The 20,092-nt window shown below is 40.1% G+C and overlaps 1 protein-coding gene across 17 annotated transcripts in view; it reads left to right on the plus strand.

Moving 5' to 3' along the window:
• The window catches only part of ano3 (anoctamin 3), a 123,315-nt gene that overhangs the window by 76,612 nt on the left and 26,611 nt on the right, over positions 1-20,092 (plus strand). For 12 of the 17 annotated variants that reach the window (XR_012400526.1, XR_012400525.1, XR_012400523.1 and 9 more), the window contains exons 9-13: positions 2,572-2,627; positions 2,713-2,834; positions 4,088-4,222; positions 4,311-4,407; positions 12,454-12,514. Coding sequence is in view for 12 of the 17 variants with exons in the window: in XM_073943392.1 (XP_073799493.1) it covers positions 2,572-2,627; positions 2,713-2,834; positions 4,088-4,222; positions 4,311-4,407; positions 12,454-12,514 (471 nt within the window). In the remaining 5 variants the exon portion in view is untranslated. Of the gene's footprint in view, positions 1-1,184; positions 1,272-2,571; positions 2,628-2,712; positions 2,835-4,087; positions 4,223-4,310; positions 4,408-12,453; positions 12,515-20,092 lie in introns of all 17 variants that reach the window. The other 5 variants (XM_073943389.1, XM_073943388.1, XM_068217575.2 and 2 more) reach the window with 1 other exon arrangement.

Here is a 20,092-nt window from a genome sequence, read left to right on the forward strand (position 1 = left end):
CTTGCTGTGAGGCGAACGTGCTACCCACTGCGCCACTGCCTCGCCCTGTTGTTTAAATAACATTTTTTAAATGACAATACTATGAAGCAAGATTTAAAATTAAGTAATTCAACACAAAAAGGACAGAAAACATGTTATATATATATATATATATATATATATATATATATATATATATATATATATATATATATATATATATATTTATTTATTTATTTATATATATTTATTTATATTTATATATATATATTTATATATATTTATTTATATTTATATATATATATATTTCTTTTATTATAGCCTTTAGCAGGCACCAATCACATTTAAACAAATTTCTTCTTTAATATTCTGATACAAAATGTTATATAATATCCAAAATTGTAATATGTAATATAAAATGTATAAGAAACATTTAGCCAACAACATAACATGCATAACATTCAAGCTCTTGGGAAAACCAATTCCCAAACTGTGCCGAAAACACGCGGTGGTACTTCTTGTTGTTTTCGTATGGTGACATCCAAACGCACTACCGCCACCTACTGATATGCGCGAAGTGACTCTCCAGAGTGAGAGTTGTCGATTTGAAGCGTCTCAGTCTCATTGAATCAACATGTTCTGATCAAATTCATTTGATTATTTCTTGATTCAGTTTCAAATAACATGAATTAATCATTTAACATACGTAAACTTGATTTGTTCTTTTCAATCTGACAAATTTTTATTTTGTAAATCCAATACATGCCTAGTTGATTTTTTTTGAGTGTAGCAACAAAATATGCTGTGAAAGTTGATGACAGTCAGGATATCTTCCTTTGTGTTCAACCACAAAGAATACACTCAAACTGATTTGTAAATAAGTGCAGGGATTGAGTAAATGATGACAGAATATCCATCTGTGTTTAAACTATCCCTTTAAGCTTTATTTTCATAAGTGTGAGGCGTCATACAGGGAGTTTGTCAGCTTAAACCGTCTCATGCTGACCACCATTTTGTTTACATTTCTTTATCCATCCATTTATTGTTGTCTTTTTAGTATTCCAGTCCTTCTCCACATCCTCATCAAGCCTCGAAACTCTATTCATTAGCATCAGTAATCATTTTACAAACGTCCCGTCCCGTCCTGAGCTGAGCTCTCCCTGGTGTGTCTGCATGTCTCTGCATGTTCTCTGGTTTCTCCGCAGCTCCTCCGTTGTGTTGTCTGAATCTGCTTTATTATTATGGCCAGCACGAGCGGCTCCTCATAGGCCAGTCAGGCAGCTCGTGGGAAGGTGCGTACTGTGCCTGTGTACGGGACAGTCTCTGTTTATACAGGGTGTCCGTGGGGTCTTAAATTTCACACATTTAAGACCTACAAGACAGAAATCTCAGTGAATTAAGGACTTTTGGTAATTATTCTCATTATGTAGTCAATAACACAAGATATACTGTGTGTTTTTGGTCGTGAGACATAGTTTGGACAAAGTTGTCGGCGATTCTTCCTATAGTAAAGTCATGCATTGTGAAACCCCCTCTCGCCAATCCATCTTACAGTGTAGGGGTGTTGCTAGGCCTATTTTAGAGGAGCTGTAGCCCCCCTATATTTCGACTCAGCCCCCCTAAAACATTTGCAGATAGCTCATAAAATGTACACTAAATTATCACCTCAGTCCCCTTTTAAATTTGATATGAAAGTATTGTTTTACCTGTCACTGACAGAGATACTGGAGAAACATCAAGTGTTGTCTAGTATTAAAAAAAAATACTAATTTATTATTATCATTCAGATCGTGAAGTATGGGAATTAGCCTGTCAGTTAAAAATATTTATATTAGTGCTGTCAATCGATTAAATAAAATTAACTAATTAATCACACCTTTTAAAAAAAATGAATCTTGATTAATCGATTAATCGAAGAAATTAAAACACAGGCATGTTAATGACATTTAAATTTCAAAACAATCAATGCCAATAAAGAAAACACTGATTTCCATGTTGGATTCTCAGCAAAAAAATGCCAAAATACAGGAATTGCAGACATGGAAAATGAAAAATTATAATAATAAACTATAGAATACAAACTGTTGCACTCATTGTAAAGTTTTATTGCTGTGAGTTGAGAACATTAGTTATAGAGTAGAAACAATTTTGCTTAATCCTCCTTTACATCCTTCTATTACTATTAAATTAGTACTTATAAATGTAATATTAGGCTTTATATATATAAGGAGATGAGCCTCCCTAAAATGAAAGTCCTAAAATCGCCCCTGTTGCAGAGTAAACAAAGCAGCGACTAAACGCTAGCCCAGATAGTCATGCAGTGAGACAACATCCGTGACACGACTGCTTTGAAAACCCTGCAGTCTGAACTCGGCATGATTGTGTTTCAGTTGTAGTTCATGCACATTTCTGCTATCAGATAAAACATTTATCCTACTCAAAAATCAAGATTTATGCTCATCTTAGCATTTCCATTAGGCGCTTTGTAATGCAGTATACCATAATGTGCATAAATACATGTGGATGGAAACAGAGCTAGTCATTCAGATCGATGCCTATAGTTCAGAAAATGAAGTTTTCTTCTGTTTTCAGGTATTAATCGTCTGCTGGGCAACAGCACGTATGAAGCCGCGTTTCCTCCACACGAGGTAAAACTCAGCCGTTTTACACTGCTATCTTGTTAGTGTTTTTACTGTTGACAGAGATCTGAAAGTCTTATTTGTGTGATTTCAGGGCTGTTACAAAAGCAGACACCCGATTAAAACCCACGGCGCTCAGAACCACAGACACCTTCTGTACGAGAGATGGGCACGCTGGGGGATCTGGTACAAATACCAGCCGCTCGACCTCATACGGTAAAATCAACTCATTCATTCATTTTCCTTCGGCTTAGTGTCTGATTTATCAGAATTCTCCACAGCGGAATGAACCGCCAACTATTCCAGCATGTGTTTTACAAAGCGGATGCCCTTTCAGCTGCAACCTAGTACTGGGAAACACCCATACACACACATTCACACGCACCTATACACTACGGACAATTTAGTTCATCCAGCTCACCTATAGCGCATGTGTTTGGACCAAGATAGGCTAATTCTAAAAACGTAGCCCTGTATACATTTTTGGAGATCGTAAATTATGTAGCCAGAGCTATGTATGGCTGCATTTCATTTTTTAAATGAATGCCACCGGGCAGTGTGACATGCTTTTTAAATTTGTCAGTTGTGTTTAGGGAAGTGGGTGGGGGGGGGTCAATCTGTGCTTTTAAAACACTATTGGTTGGGTTTAGGGAAGGGGGTGGGCGGGTCAATCTGTGCTTTTAAAAAAACTATTGGTTGGGTTTAGGGAGGAGGTGAGCGGGTCAATCTGTGCTTTTAAAAACACTATTGGTTGGGTTTAAGGAAGGGGTGGGCGGGTCAATCGCTGCTTTTAAAAACACTATTGGTTGGGTTTAGAGAAGTGGGTGGGTGGGTCAATCTGCTTTTAAAAACAATATTGGATAGGTTTAGGGAAGGGGGTGGGTGGGTCAAGCAGACAGCAGGCACAAATGGCACTTGCGAGAGAAATTAGAGATTTTAAAAAGCATGCATAGCATCCTCTAGTGGATTCGTAAAAACAAAAACTGGGGAAAAAACGTAGCTCCTGGGACGTATTTTGCGCTCTCCAGAAATGTATATAGAGGTACATTTTCAGAATGAGCCTGGGTTGGTTTGGACTGTGGGGGTAAACCAGAGCATCCGGAAGAAACCCACGCCAACACGGGGAGAACATGCAAACTCCACACAGAAACACCAACTGACCCAGCCGGGACTCAAGCCAGTAGCCTTCTTCCTGAGAGGCGTCAGTGCTAACCACTGTGCTGCTAAAATCTACTTATTCATTAGTTAATGTTTAAAACATAATTGTGTGCAAAACATAAAGGCAACAGCCTTAGGTGCACTCAACTCTCGTTCACTGTCAATAAAATTGGATCAACTTATTAATATTTTGAAATAAGCATCATTTAAGTTACTGATTTAAATTTGAACCTGCAGAACCTAACCATGATGCCACAACTGCCCTATTGAACCATGTTTCTCTGTTGTCTGTTTCTCTGTGTGTCTGGCAGACGGTATTTCGGAGAGAAGATCGGTCTGTATTTCGCCTGGTTGGGCTGGTATACGGGAATGCTAATCCCTGCTGCTTTAGTCGGCCTTTTCGTCTTCCTATATGGGCTTTTCACCATGGACTCCAGCCAAGTAAGGTCAGTCCTGAGGTCGTCTGCAGCGCTCTGTGTTTTCGTAGCTTTTCTTCACAGTAAAGCACTGGTTGTGATTGTGTTTGCGTTGCAGTAAGGAGATCTGTGAGGCGAACACCACCGTCATGTGCCCCATGTGTGAAGGCAACTGCAGCTCATGGACACTCAGCGACAGCTGCGTTTATGCAAAGGTACTGTAGACGCACCGTAAACACACTGATATCAAACTCACATGAGCCTTTCAGACCTTTCCGGAGCAGGAGACACCTATTACTGTGTTTTCCCCCAGATCATAATAGTTAGTTTACAAAATTCAATTTATTATAACTATTAAAATAAATCAAAATGTTACATTTTCTTACATTTTCATGTAAGCTGGCTTGCATGACTCGCATGATAAAACGAAAAAATCTGAAAAAAATCTGCTATTATAAACTAGCCTAGAGCACCGTCTGCTGTTATAAACTAGCCTAGAGCGGCAATTGCTGTTATAAACTAGCCTAGAGCGCCATCAGCTGTTAAAAACTAGCCTAGAGCGCCATCTGCTCTTATAAACTAGCCTAGAGCGACATCTGCTGTTATAAACTAGCCTAGAGCGCCATCTGCTGTTACAAACTAGCCTAGAGCGACATCTGCTATTATAAACTAGCCTAGAGCACCGTCTGCTGTTATAAACTAGCCTAGAGCGTCAATTGCTGTTATTAACTAGCCTAGAGCGCCATCTGCTGTTAAAAGCTAGCCTAGAGCGACATCTGCTGTTACAAACTAGCCTAGAGCGCCATCTGCTGTTACAAACTAGCCTAGAGCGCCATCTGCTCTTATAAACTAGTCTAGAGCGACATGTGCTATTATAAACTACCCTTGAGCGCCATCTGCTGTTACAAACTAGCCTAGAGCGCCATCTGCTCTTATAAACTAGCCTAGAGCGACATGTGCTATTATAAACTACCCTAGAGCGCCATCTGCTGTTACAAACTAGCCTAGAGCGCCATCTGCTTTTATAAACTAGCCTAGAGCGACATGTGCTATTATAAACTACCCTTGAGCGCCATCTGCTGTCATAAACTAGTCTAGAGCGGTATCTGCTGTTATAAACTATCCTAGAGTGCTGTCTGCTGTTATAAACTAGCTTGGGACACCATCTACTGTTAAAAGCTAGCCTAGAGTGACATCTGCTGTTAAAAACTAGCCTACAACACATGTATCATTCATTCATTGATTAATTTTCCTTCAGCTTAGTCCCTTTATTCTTAAGTGGAATGAACCACAAACTTTTTTAGGATATGTTTTACACAGCGGATGCCCTTCCAGCTACAACCCAGTACTGGGAAACACATGTATCATTATATTGTAAATATTTTTATTTCTGTACTGGAACAGTAAAGCAATAGACGGTAACGCTTAATTACCGTGACTGGCCATCAAATAAGTCTAAAATAAATCATACTTCTTAAAAAATGTAACACACCAGAGCAGGCCGACAGAGTCAGATGAAAACCGCTCCAGGGTGCTCAATTACAATTTATATATCAATTAAATAACACTGCTTTTTATTGTCAGTAATGGTGGTAATGTTGTAATGGGGGAAACTGAATTCTGTTCGTAACGCCATTTATTTATAACACCGTTATTCCCATCAACACTCACAGGACAGTAACAACTTGCTGAATAATTTCTGTGACATTTCATGTTGTGTGGACAATCAGTTTAAAACCCTTTGGCTCTACATTAGTTTCCAGCCATCAAACAAATCAAACATTTTACGACACACAAAAAAACTTTATGGAAATGAAAGAGTAACTGCTCTTTTCTCCAGTAGATGGCTTGTACATCTTCAATTCAATTTATGAGCCAATTTGCATCTTGGCATTGATTCCTGTAATCAGTTCATGATGCTGTTTTCTGTGGGAACATGAAAAGCAGAAAAAAACAACAAGACAAACAGCATGAAAGGCCAGAAAACCGCTTGTCATCCTGTTTGTGTGGCGATAAATTATATTCCTGTCATCATCCTAATGTAAACACAACCGCTGAAAAGATCCGCTTGATTTACAGAACAACCAGAACGTCTCGTTTTCACATATTTCTGCTGTAGTCTCGTTAGGAGAGTCTGTTTTTGTCATGTGCTTTGAATTAGCTCTTGCTTTTCAACATGCAAATCAAACGCAGATTCTTCACCAGTGCTAAAAACTGAAAGTGGGGTTTGTGTCGTGGGAACATGGGGGTTACTTCGCCTGGCAGAAGCTCAGTTTGATTAAAATGCACATAAAATTGGTTCCTTCTCATACGAAAATGTTGTCGTATGAAAATTGCACCTTTTGTCAAAGCTTCTTGGCAATCTACTACTGTCATGAGTCAACAACGAAGCTGAAATCAGCCTTACACCTTTTACCACGTCTTCGCCGTTTGTCCACCTACACCAGTTCTGGTGGCAAAACTGTCAACTCAAAAGATCATTTTCTCAGCTCAGGAAGGATTTAATATACCTGTGTGCAGCTCTTCTGCTTTCAAAATCATCTGTTACGCTTCTTCAGACTCGCTTTATAGATTCCCTCTCCAGGTATTCTGCCATTCAAGCCCTGCCATTCCTTTCCCATCTCGAAGGATTAAATGTCAGTGTGCTCTTTCCACGCAGGTTAAATGAAAAATTATGTGAGCTGTGAATCAAACCTCCTGCCTAGACCTCAGATGCTCTTTATGAAGCTGCTCTGCCAAAATCTCCACCTCCTCAACAAATAAAGCTGCCTCCGGGGACTCAGACTATCTGCACTGTCCTAAAAGAAAAGCGCTGCAAGACTACACCCCTGGGGTACACCACCTTGCCATGGGACAGTCCATTGTCTGATTTAAGTTGTTGACAATCTCCTGTGTGGTGTGACATACAATAAAGGCTGAGAATAAACTACAAAGGTAGCGGATCTTTCCACATCTGGTGTGAGAGAAGTGGAACCAGCAAGCTGGGCAGTGCGACGCAGCCTTTATTCAGCGCGTATTTTCAGCCTTTTTTTCTTTTTTTGGACAAAAACAAAATATTTTATTTTCATGCTGTTTGTCTTGTTTTTTTTCTGCTTTTCAATATTTTATTTTAATATTGTTGGCTAATATATAACTCTTTCAGCAGTCCCTACTTCATACTCGCATCCAGCTCAGTTGGTCACGGGGGCATGAACGATATGCTGCTGAATGAAAGTGAAGCTGCCGAACTGCAGTTAAAGTCGATATATTAAAATGAAACACCCGAAATTACATGAAAGCAGAGGAAACGTGGATAGCCTGGTGACGCAATGACGTTAATCGATCTATCATCAATTCCTCATATTATTGTCTCATTCAGATAAAGGCAATTCCATCACTGATGTACATGTAGGAAGTCACAAGCCCCAACCCTAGAAAAAGCTGTTCCCTGATTGTTTTTTTTCTCTGCCTTTCCACAGGTTAGCAGTAAGCTTATGCAAATCTAATGCTGTGTTCACACCGGACACGGAACGCGCGGATAAATCGCGCTATTCGCGCGTAAATAGCCGCGTGAACATTTGAGTTTACTCGCTTCATTCGTGCGTCAAACCCCGCTTCATTCACGTGTCAAATTCACTTCAGAACAGACGCGGATTCGCGTGATGGGCAGGGCTTCTGTCTGCCCGAAGACTCTAGCTTCATAGCTAAATGGCTAACATAGATTTTATTAAGAAAATAACAGTGTTTATGTGCTTTATGAAGACTAAAAACAGCGTCGATACGTTTATGGTCGTGTCTGAGTCCACTACATCCTTTCAGAGGTGCATCCAGCTCTGTGAGCTCAAAAACTCCTCCAGAAACTGAACCTGGATGACGGAGGCTTTCAGCGGTGCTTCTGACTGAGCCAAGCCGAGTTTGATGAACTGTTGTTGGTGAAGGCTGGAGGATTTCCCTTGGAACACCAACAACAGGTTCTACGTCACAATCACGCCCCCACAAGAGCAAGCTTCTGATTGGTTAACGCGGCGCGAATGTACGCTGAAGTTCAGATTTTCGAACTCGAGATTCGCGCGAAACGCTCGTTAAGCACGTCAAACGCGCAAAATGCTCAATTCGCCCTGCGCCATTCGCGCAATTTGCACCATTCGCACGTATCGCTCCGCAGGATGTCTATTCGCGCGTTTGCATTGACTTAACATATAAATCACTCGCGCTTGACGCGCGTTCCGTGTCTGGTGTGAACGCAGCATAAAAGTCATGCTAACAAACACAAATGATCACAAGAAATATACGAATGTAGTTCAAATGTATAAATTATGAATTGATGTTTACTTTAACCCCTTCAGACCCTGTGTCCATTACAATGGACATTACGACATCCCATTTTTCTGAAATTTGGAACATAATTCAGGTCTGAAAGGGTTAAACTTTAGTTATATTGTTCAATTAATATGATTTAAAAAGTTTTTTTTTTTGTCAAATAAAAGATTTTCCACCATAATTTCATAGCTCAAAAGTGCACCGTTTTGGCAACTGCACCATTTTAAAAGCATCGATTTACCACCGATATCAAAAAACGCAAACGATGCCCAACCTAAGTTGTCACTCAATTGAGCTGGTCATGACAATGGCAATGGCATCTCAGTCAAGCTTCCTGTCATGAGCATCACTCCAAATCTGACAGCAAATTTGTTTACTCTTTCATATCAAGGTAGTTTTAAAATGTCCACTGCATTTAGACTTGATATAAACATCCGCCTTTAGGGATCTGATTACAAATGGTCCAGTAAGTGAAGTGCGGCCAACAATTTACCCTCTGCATTAAACCCATCAGAGTTAGTGCACACTCAAAGAGCGCCATATCAGTGTGTTAAAGTCGACTAGTCTTTGCAACCCTTGTCTCTGTGTTGCATTTCATTGTCAGACATACTATACTATGTCTTTTGGCTCGAAGACTCTGTGTGTGTGTGTGTGTGTGTGTGTGTGTGTGTGTGTGTGTGTGTGTGTGTGTGTGTGTGTGTGTGTGTGTGTGTGTGTGTGTGTGTGTGTGTGTGTGTGTGTGTGTGTGTGTGTGTGTGTGTGTGTGTGTGCAGGTGGTCTTTCAGTGCCAGTGCTTACTGTTGTATTTGTTCCCCAAAGACGGCTGCGGTTACTGAATCACATTAACTGCCTCTGCCTCATTGCTGCAAATAACTGTCAGAAAAAACCTTAATGCACAAGCCCAATTTTTCTTACTGAATTTCTTAAAAGGGCTACGGCAGCTTTGTTAGACCCTATAACCTGTTATTAGCATTTTGAGAGAGAGCCAAGAGGATATGATTAAAGTGGTGCCGTGACCCGGATGGAATTGGGGTTTCGAGGGGTGAGTTTAATAAAGGCTAGCAGGTATAGGATTGACTGCAAGTAAACCTCACTGTCCCGGACTAAAGAGGCAATGCTAATATTATTATTAATATTATTATTAGTAGTATTTAGCTTGCACATGACATACAATGCAGCAGGAAAGTATTCATAGCGCTTCACTTTTTCCACATTGTTTTTCATGTTCATTCATTCATTAATTTTCTTCTCGGCTTAGTCCCTTTAATAATCCGGGGTCGCCACAGTGGAATGAACCGCCAACTTATCTAGCAAATTTTTATGCAGCGGATGCCCTTCCAGCCGCAACCCATCTCTGGGAAACATCACACACACATTCACACACACACTTATACACTACTGACAATTTAGCGCACCCAATTCACCTGTAGCATGTCTTTGGACTGTAGGGGAAACTGGAGCACCCGGAGCAAACCCCCGCGAAGGCAGGGAGAACATGCAAACTCCACACAGAAACGCCAACTGAGCCGAGGTTCGAACCAGCAACTCAGCGACCTTCTTGCTGTGAGGCGACAGCACTACCTACTGCGCCACTGCCTCGCCTGTTTTTCATGTTACTGCCGTATAATTTTATGTTATTTCGCTGTGATCGGCCCTCGAGATCCGTGACCTTATTCTGCAACGTCTTTTGCACTTTTAAGGTGTGTAGAAAGTCGTCCTTTAGTTCATGTTGCAACACCTCCTCTCCTCGATTTGGTATTACTCTGAGGAGGGGGGTCTACAGAATTTTGGCTGCACTGAATTAAACACTCTCTTAAAACAAATTAAATGAAACATACACATTTTATCTACGTGTAAAGTTCTCATCAGCAAACAAACCACAAAACATCAAGTCAATGACCACGGCTGCGTCCGAAACCGCCTACTACTCAGTAGGTGCTGCATTTGAATGTAAACGAACTACTCGGCCGTTAGAAGAGTGTGTTCTATACAGTATGAACGTGAAAAGTATGAATGGAATTCAGACGTACTAAATCCGCCATTTTGTCATGGTCACGTGACCTACCTGCGTCAATTGCGTCGCTTTACTTCCATTCATGAATTCCCTCGCGGGGCATCATGGGATAGCGCAGCATGGCTGGGATGCGCACTCTAGAATCTCGCCGGAAGTAGTAAGTCATCCGGGTACTTCTCGCATACTGATTTTCGAATTCTATTAATTCTGACATACGACTCGGCTCGCATACTGATTTTAGCGTACTATATAGTATGGAAGTATGCGGTTTCGGACGCAGCCCACTTATTTAGAGCACTTGAGAGCGATGCAAATCCTTATGTCCTGTGCCTCCTACGAAGAGAGGTGGTTGTAAGACAGCCGTCAAGTTGCCCTGATTAAGAGAGACTTTTGCTCTCCTAGAAATTGGTTAACTTGGCTTCCTCAGTGAAAAACAGCAAGCCAACACACCCACAGCAACATATAAACAGTCCTTCTAAAACAAGCAAACGAAAATGACATAAATAACTTTTTACACACAAAACATCAAATAAAAGACACATATGTTCACAATTGAGCGATAACTTAAAGTTCTTAACCATTTGACCGAAGGTGTAGGCCGGTAGTGAAAGTGATCCATGTGGTGGACCCTCTACCAAACATTCCTACTTACTCTATGGTAAGTGACTTTTTATATAGGAGCAAATCAACCTATTGCCCCTGGAGGTCGGAAGCAGTATAACATCCACATATCAAACAAAACCCAATGCAAGAAAATAAATAGACAAATCAGAAAATAATAATAGTAACATTTAAACATGCTACAATGTTTTGCCGACTCGAGTTCAGCTATTCGCTCCTCTGCTTCTAGTCTTGTGCCAGATGACTGAATATCTTCGGAGATGCCTTCTAACTTCTGATTTATGTCGCTTTTCAGCTTGTCCACTTCTGTTTTCATCTCAGTTTTAAACTCTTCTTCGAACTGGCTGAATTCTTTTCTTAAATCCGTCTTCAGTTTGGGGATATCTCTGCTGGGTGCTCTCACTGCTCGCAAAGTTTCTGCGCCATGTTCTTTCTCGGGTAACAGTTTATCGTCGTCATCCGTCGCCTTGTTCTCCTTCTTGCTTATTTTTGGTTTTACAAACGCCTTTTAAGGTTTCGCCTAGTGCTTAATTTGTGAATTGTGAGGTCCTGGAACAGATCGGGGTAACGGATCCGACATGTTACCCGAGGATGTAGAGGTGTCGCGCACTGAAGTGAAGAGTTGGGGAGTAGAGGAAGAAAGTAAAAGTGAACAACAGACGGAGGGAGGAGGGCGGTTGAGGAGGGGGATGGGAAAAATGAGGTGCCGGATCATCGAAATGTCCCCACACTGCAGATTTAAAAGACGTCAGCACTTTCTCGCACTGTTGCCTCAGCCTCACCTCACCGCAGCTTGCCATGTTAAAGTGTGGAATGATGGTAAGATTAGATTAGTTTCAACTTTGTCATTACACGTGCAAGTACAATGCAACGAATGGTCAAGCGCCCCCTAACTTTAGAGCACAGTGATTGGATATTTACTCGCGGAGAGGAGTTTCCTCATCTCAGCTCATGGATTTAAACACACACACAGTCAATTCGGGGAGATATGAAACACACATATATTATTTAAACGCAAAACCGAGAAAACCGCAATTCACAAGCGCGTATTGAACCGGGGAGGTCGTACTATACGGTTTAATATTATATTGAGAACCGTGGCATCCCTAGAAAATGTATATTGCAATGGCAAAAATGGTTGAGGTCATCTCCAAGTATTGCACGGTAAGTCGATATACTGATTATCGTGACAGGCCTGTTTGTGACCTTGAGTGCTGTTTTAGGATTATACAGACATTTGAAGAATCAAACGCTTTTCTATCCATGTCTCGCTGTTTTATCCTAATTCTGCATCCTAAAACACATTGCCTCTTTTGTGCCCACCCAGGTGACCCATCTTTTTGATAACGGAGGCACAGTTTTCTTCGCAATCTTCATGGCAATATGGGGTGAGTCTGAATCGTTTTTGTTTCATCTGTGATCTTTCCGCAAGCTCAAAGAGAGACGGGTCAGCATTTGGTTTGAAGTACAAATGAAGTAATTATAAGAGAGCCCGCTTCATTCAGCGGACGAGGGCAGAATCTGGATCTGTGCTCTGCTGTAAAATGATTGAGCCTTTAAAGCAGAAGGGAAATGTTGCAGTCAGTCAACACTTTTCTCATGACAAGTGATCCAATTAGCTTCTCACTTACAGCTCAAACATGAACCGTTCTTAACATGAATTTTACTACACATTGAGAGATGCAGAGATCCCTGGCAGTGATCACAGGTCAGTAGTTAATGTGCTTGATATCTCTGGCCACATTAAAATGCGTAATTGACTTTCTTAAACCAATAATCCTCTTTCCAGGAGTGAAATAACAGTCATCTGTTGGATGTTTTTGTTTGGGGCGAGGCAGTGGCGCAGTAGGTAGTGCTGTCGCTTCACAGAAAGAAGGTTGCTGGGTCGCTGGATCGAATCTCGGCTCAGTTGGCGTTTCTGTGTGGAGTTTGCATGTTCTCCCTGCCTTCGCGTGGGTTTCCTCCGGGTGCTCCGGTTTCCCCCACAGTCCAAACACATGCGGTACAGGTGAATTGGGTTGGCTAAATTGTCTGTAGAGTATGAGTGTGTGTTTGAATGTGTGTGTGTGTGATGTTTCCCAGAGATGGGTTGCGGCTGGAAGGGCATCCGCTGCGTAAAAACTTGCTGGATAAGTTGGCGGTTCATTCCGCTGTGGCAACCCCGGATTAATAAAGGGACTAAGCCGACAATAAAATGAATGAATGGATGTTTTTAATGAGTTTGCATGTTCTCCCCGTGTCCGTGTGGGTTTTCCCCGGGTTCCCTGGTTTTCCCTCACCATCCAAATGTGCTCTATATTATATATAAAATAAGCCTAAACCTTTTTTATAGTGTATGTATCTTTTTTATTTTAACCCTTCTGAAAAATCCAGCTTAAACCAGACTAGGCTGGTTTTAGCTGGTGGACCAGGCTGGTTTTAGAGGGGTTTTGGCCATTTCCAGGCTGGTTTCCAGCCATTTCCAGCCTGTTCTTAGCTGGTCAGGCTGAAAAATGACCAGCTAAATCCAGCTAAAACCAGCTTGACCAGCCTGGTTTAAGCTGGACATAGCTGGTTTTGGCTGGGCTCCCAGCCTGGCTAGGCTGGTCAAGCTGGTTTTAGCTGGTCATCTCCCAGCCTGACCAGCTAATACCAGGCTGGAAATGGCTGGAAACCAGCCTGGAAATGGCCAAAACCCCTCTAAAACCAGCCTGGTCGACCAGCTAAAACCAGCCAACCAGCCTAGGCTGGTTTAAGCTGGTTTTTTCAGTAGGGAACTGTAATAAATGCTGTAAATTACATTAGTTTTTACTACAGTAAACTCTGTTTGTATGTGTGTATTGTAGTATAATATACCCTATAGTTGCAGGAAACTACAACTGGGTCATTTGTCAATATTACGTTAGCTGTTGTGTTAACATAGCATCTATACAATCACCACAACAGATTCATTCATGTGCTTTACTTTGGTATGGTTCAGCAACACTGCAGTATTTACTATAGTGTTTGTGGGACCATTGCAACTTCTGATTGCGCAATTTATTTTGGAAACAAATGTATTATTCAGGTACAATACATAGCAGTAATTTTAACTCTTTTTGAACTGTTGTACCAGCGTAGAAGTAGTTAAAGAGCCCATATTATACATGAAATAGGGTCATATCCTGGTTGTAAGTGTCTCCAACAACAGTCTAATATGCATGCAAGGTCAAAAAACACTTTCATGGTCTTATAATCTGCATTTATTTTTAGCTAATTATCCCAGCGACTCCTGTATGAATCGTCCAGTGATTCATTTGTTCCCAAACCCCTCCTTAGCGCGGAGCTAATCTGCGCTGATTGGACCGATGACAGTCTGTCGCGATTGGTCGACTGCCTTCAGTCAGAGAGGGAAATGGCCAATAGCTAATCAGCAATTTAAAAAGTAATCACAGTTCATACACGCTCGATAGTGTAGACGTGGATTTTAGCTGCCACACTATGGCGAGTGGATAGTGCCACGGATAACCGAACGAAGGAGACAGTCGTGTACTCGCCGTACCACACACACACACAAAAACACACACACACCTCCGGATGACAACGCTCCCGCTTCCGCCCGCACCCGCCAGGTTTTAGCCTGAGAACCCGCTCCGTTTTCTGCCCGCCGCGCCCGGTCCCGCTAGAGCGGAGAACACAACCAAAAATCACCCAGTATACAGTCCAGACAGCCAAGCTGTCTGTATAAACACACACACACAGCACAAAGCACACAAAGCTCGTTCGTTCGTTCGCTCTCTCTCTCTCTCTCTCTCTCTCTCTCATACGCGCGCGTGCGCACTAACACACACACACAAGCACCACGCAGACTCTCTCTTTCTAATTCGCATAGCAATATCCGTGATATTGCTAGACAGCCCGCTCCCGTCCCAAATTAAACCCGTTACCGACCGCTCCCGCGATTTATTCGGAAATTTATTCCCGCGGCTGTCCCCGCGCCAGATTTCTGCGGCGCGGGAATAAATTTCCGAATAAATCGCGGGAGCAGAACTCTAGCACGGAGCTCCATAAACAAACAGCACGCGTCGCGTTTTTAACGTGACTTTGCACGCGATAAGAGAATATATCCAGTTAACCTGATACAGTACACGCGGTTACAAGTAACAAATCACAACTAAATACACTTGCAAGCTAGAGTAAACGAGGCAACAACTTTAACCGCACGTACTTACACTTGAGAAATGGAAGAAACCCATCCTGACGTCCATCAGTTACTCTTTACTGATCCTTCCTTTAACAAACTCAGATGAAGTATTCTTTGTAGCATGTAGCTTCCAGAAGTTTCCAACTGCTTGGTTATAATGCTGATGTTTCATCTTTGGGTAGAGACTCAATATAATGTCCATCTGCAGTGTTACTTCAATCGACCGGCATGTTTGTGTGCGTGTGTTTGTGGGTGTGCGTGTGTTTGTGGGTGTGTGTGTGTGTCTGGGTTTCTGCGTCAGAGGGCGGGGCCTCAGGTTTGAAATCTCCCGGGTTTGCGCGTGCACGTGAATAACTTGGTTTCGTTCGTTCGTCATGGCGAAACACCTAATGAGTCGGTATCAAGGCGACTCGTTTGAAGCACTATGAGTCGACTCTTTTATAGATGAATCAACCGTTTTAAACACTGTATTCTTACAGATTTAAGCCTTAGCTGGATACTTCACTTCACTTAGAGCTGTGTTACACACTACATGGAGGGGGATTTTCAAAAACCCATAATATGGGCTCTTTAACTAAATTAGCATTAGCATGCACCGCATACCTCATGTCTGAATCATCTTTGCAGGTATTTCAGGTGCAGAACAGCTGGAGATGAGTGGGATCTAAACACAGAGAGCATGTTAGTCATAACTGTATTTTTATCTGTGGAAAACGGCTGTAGAAATGCGTGACACGTTCGCCACTCATCACCGGTGTCATCACCATATATAAACTAGGATTCTGATACCGATCCTCAGAACAAAAATGTTAAATCCCACACAAGAAAAATGATGCAGGAGCTGTTTTCACTCCTGGTGAATGATTATAATGAAGTTTACACACTAGAAAAACTATTTATATTCATATAGTTTTATAATTATAGTTTTAGTTACAGCTTAATACATCTACATCCTCTCCTGAAGTGATTAATGGAGTTCGATTTCTCAAAACGACCGGCTTTAGTTTGAATACAGAAGAATGCTAGAATAATAAAAGCAAAGCTCTGTGGTCAGGAGAAAGCAGGATCGTCTCTTTTACATTAATTATAGCTGAAGCTGGATGAGGACAACCATTCATTAGCACTTCTGGATATCCTCCAGCAAAGTTCTGGGAGCTTAGAAGAGAACAGGATGCGGAATAAATATGAAAAATGACCATAGATGACTGGTATATGCATTTAATGGCAAGCATGTAGTTTTTTATAGACGCCATGAAGCTTGTGAGTGCCCAAAACTTGAAATTAATATAATTTATAAATGTAAATGTGAAAAACAAACCGTTTACATCATGCGAGATTGGATGGAATGAATCAGTGATTCAATAGTCTTGAATGAATTGAATCAGTGACTCAGCAAATGACTTTTTTAGATGATCACTGCCACCTACTGGTTGTTTTTTTACAAAATCGTAGTGAATACTTGACTCAGTGGTCCAATGAGCCATTTTCATCATTTTTGAATGAATCAAATGAATTAGTGACTCAATGAACAACTCTTCAGACATTTACTGCCACCTACTGGTTGTTTTTGTTAAAAAAAAAACAGTGAACAATTGATTCAGTTAGGCCACGTACTTCATTCTTGAACTAATCAAATGAATCAATAATTTAACAAATGACTCTTTAGACATTTACTGCCACCTACTGGTTGTTTTTGTAAAACATTGTAGTGATTAATTGATTCAGTTGGACCATGTACTTTATTCTTTAATGAATCAAATGAATCGATAATTCAACAAATAATTCTTTAGAAATTTACTGCCACCTACTGGTAAAAAAAAATGTAAATCCTTGATTCAGTGGTCCAATCAGCCATTTACATCATTCTTGAATGAATCAAATGACTCAATGACTTAAAGAATGACTCTTTAGACATTTACTGCCACCAAATGGTAGTTTTTGTTAACAATTGTATTAAATAAATGATTCAGTTAGGCCATGTACTTCATTCTTGAATGAATCAAACGAATCAGCGACTCAACAAATGACTCTTTAGACATTTACTGTCACCTACTGGTAGTTTTTGTTAAAGAAATCTTTGTGAATAATTTATTCAGAAATCCAATGAGCCATTTATATCATTCTTGACCGAATAAATGGCTCAACATATAACTCTTTAACCATTTACCGCCACCTACTGGTTGTTTTTGTTTTAAAGAATCTTGGTGATTACTTGATTCAGTGGTCCATTGAGCCATTTACATCATTCTTAAATGACTCAAATGAATCAATCTCTCTACAAATGACTCTTTGGAGATTTACTGCCACCTACTGGTCGTTTTTGTTGAATAATTGTAGTGAATAATTAATTCAATTAGGCTATGTACTTCATTCTTGAATGAATCAAATGCTCGACCACCTACTTGGTATTTTAGTTTCTTAAAGTATTATTTCATACCAAAAATTATATTAGCTAGAAATAATGCCTGATTAAATCAATTAGATAAACAAGATCAATTAAATTAATGAATCACATTGTCATGTAATAGTTTAGATTAAATCTTTTAGTCGCTTAACAGAGCTTATATGTAGTTTTTCACAATTTAAACTATTTAAACAACAGTAATACGTTTAAAAAGCTAAATCACCTACTGTACAATATCACATTTTTTGTTCTGCAGAAAATAATAATAATATTAATAAAAACCCACATGTTCAATCAGTAAAGCTAGCCAAGTTGCTTTATGAGACTTCTTATTGGATTAGATTTAGTTTTTTCTCACTGCAAATACTTAAATTTAACAATATTTAATAATATTTGGTGTATTTTTATTATTATTATTATTATTATTATTATTAGATCTGCAAGTCTAAACCCTGAGAGCTGCTTTCAGGAAACTGAAAACTGGAGACTGCTTTAAAAATTCAGCGTGGTTTCTCATCTCTGTCTCTTCTCATCCAGCTCTTCTGCTTTAAACTAAAGTGGGTCATGCAGTCCTTCGGTAGAAACGGGCAACTTGTGAACCCAGATGTTTTTGTTCCTTTTTGAACAGTTAAATTTAGCAGCGAAACCTCAAAGAACTTGTTTTATTTTTACTTTTCTAAAAGGGATTTATTTAATGCCTACATCAGCGGGTTTCTATGATGGTGCGAAAAAAAATGTTTCTGAATAATCTGTTTGATTGCATCCGGCGAGATAAAATATTCATATAAAACTGAGAGGTTTAACCCAGTTTTCTAATTGGATGAACATTCAAGGCTGGTGTAAAATGCTGATGAAGATGCAAACTTCCTAAAACCAACAATATGCATCAAAAAATATATTATATATCATATTATATATGATCTATAAAATGATATATAATCTGTAAACATTTTAACATTGGAGTCAATAGAAAATTGCTCTGTTTTGCAGCCAGCCCCCAGTGGCGAGTCGATGAATTGCAGTTTCAGTTACTTTTATATTAGCTTCACAAGGTAAAGCGGGGTTGCAACTATATATATATATATGCCGAGTTCAGTGAGTAATCAGCCCAAAACCACTGAGGTGTTGTGACAGTAAGCCGCAAATAGCTGTCACTCAAGGAGCCATGCCTTTAATTATGCATATTTTTAAGGCTTAATATAAAGGAAACAGATGAGTTATAAAAATAATTTACCTCTTCACAGTTGTCATGAAGGGTAATATTAGCAATATACACCAAAATATTTTTGAAACATGCTGTAAACACCATTTTTCTGCTGTAAAGTTGGCCATTTTAACATTGGAGCCAATTGAAATTTGCTCAGTTTTGTAGCCATCCCCCAGTGGCCAGTCGATGAATTGCAGGTTCAGTTGCTTTCATATTAGCTTCTCTAGGGAGAGGGGGAGGTTGCTGCTTGATTTTCTGTCCCAAAACACTTGTCTGTGTAAACAAACAGGCAAAATGCTTAAAGTTTCAAATTTTTTGTGCTCGTGACTGTTTAATTTTAAAATTGAAATAATTGGCTTGAAATAAATACACACTCTGCTGATGGATCATTTACAAACACGCAACAACAATAATATCCATGTACTCCTGCATTGTTGTATATTTGTTTGCACATTACGTCGTATCCATAGGCACTAGTTTTCAGGTGTTTACGCGGACACGACAATGGTGGCATTTTCTAAAATTGCCGCTTTGTAACCCGTTTTCAAATGAATTAATTTTCTGTATAGACTGTAAATAAATATGGTCGTAAATATGGTGTGCTTCTGAAGAGTGCAAATGAAGTGGTCGGGGCCTACCTTTACCATCCTGCCCACGTGTCGTCGCGTCAAACTTAATTTTCTTAATCTTAAATATGTACATTTATGGATAAAAGTAAATAATAATTTCATGCACCGGAGAAATGGAGGCCAAAAGTTTGTGAGCACAATTAAGTGCACAGCATGTCATATTATCTGATAATTGTGAGTAATAATCCCAAAAGGCAATTGGCTGTGTAAAGCCACATAAAACAAAAGCAAAAATACGATATATATGCCGAGTTCAGCAGCTAATCAGGCAGAATCAGCAAGTAGCAGAGACCTAGCTGTTATTCAAGTGGCCAACCTCGTTAATTATGCAGAATTTTTAGGCCTAGTATAAATGAAACGGATGAGTTATAAAAAAAAAACACCCCCTCACAGTTGTCATGAAGGGTAATATTAGCTATATCATTAAAATTAATTTTGTTCCAGGCTGTAAACACCTTTTTTTTGCTGTAAAGTTCAACATTTTAACATTGAAGTCAATAGAAATTTGCTTTGTTTTGTAGCCAGCCCCCAGTGGCCAGTCGATGAATTGCAGTTTGAGATACT

The sequence above is a fragment of the Danio rerio genome, chromosome 25 (assembly GCF_049306965.1).
Source record: "Danio rerio strain Tuebingen ecotype United States chromosome 25, GRCz12tu, whole genome shotgun sequence".
Classification (NCBI taxonomy): domain Eukaryota; kingdom Metazoa; phylum Chordata; class Actinopteri; order Cypriniformes; family Danionidae; genus Danio; species Danio rerio.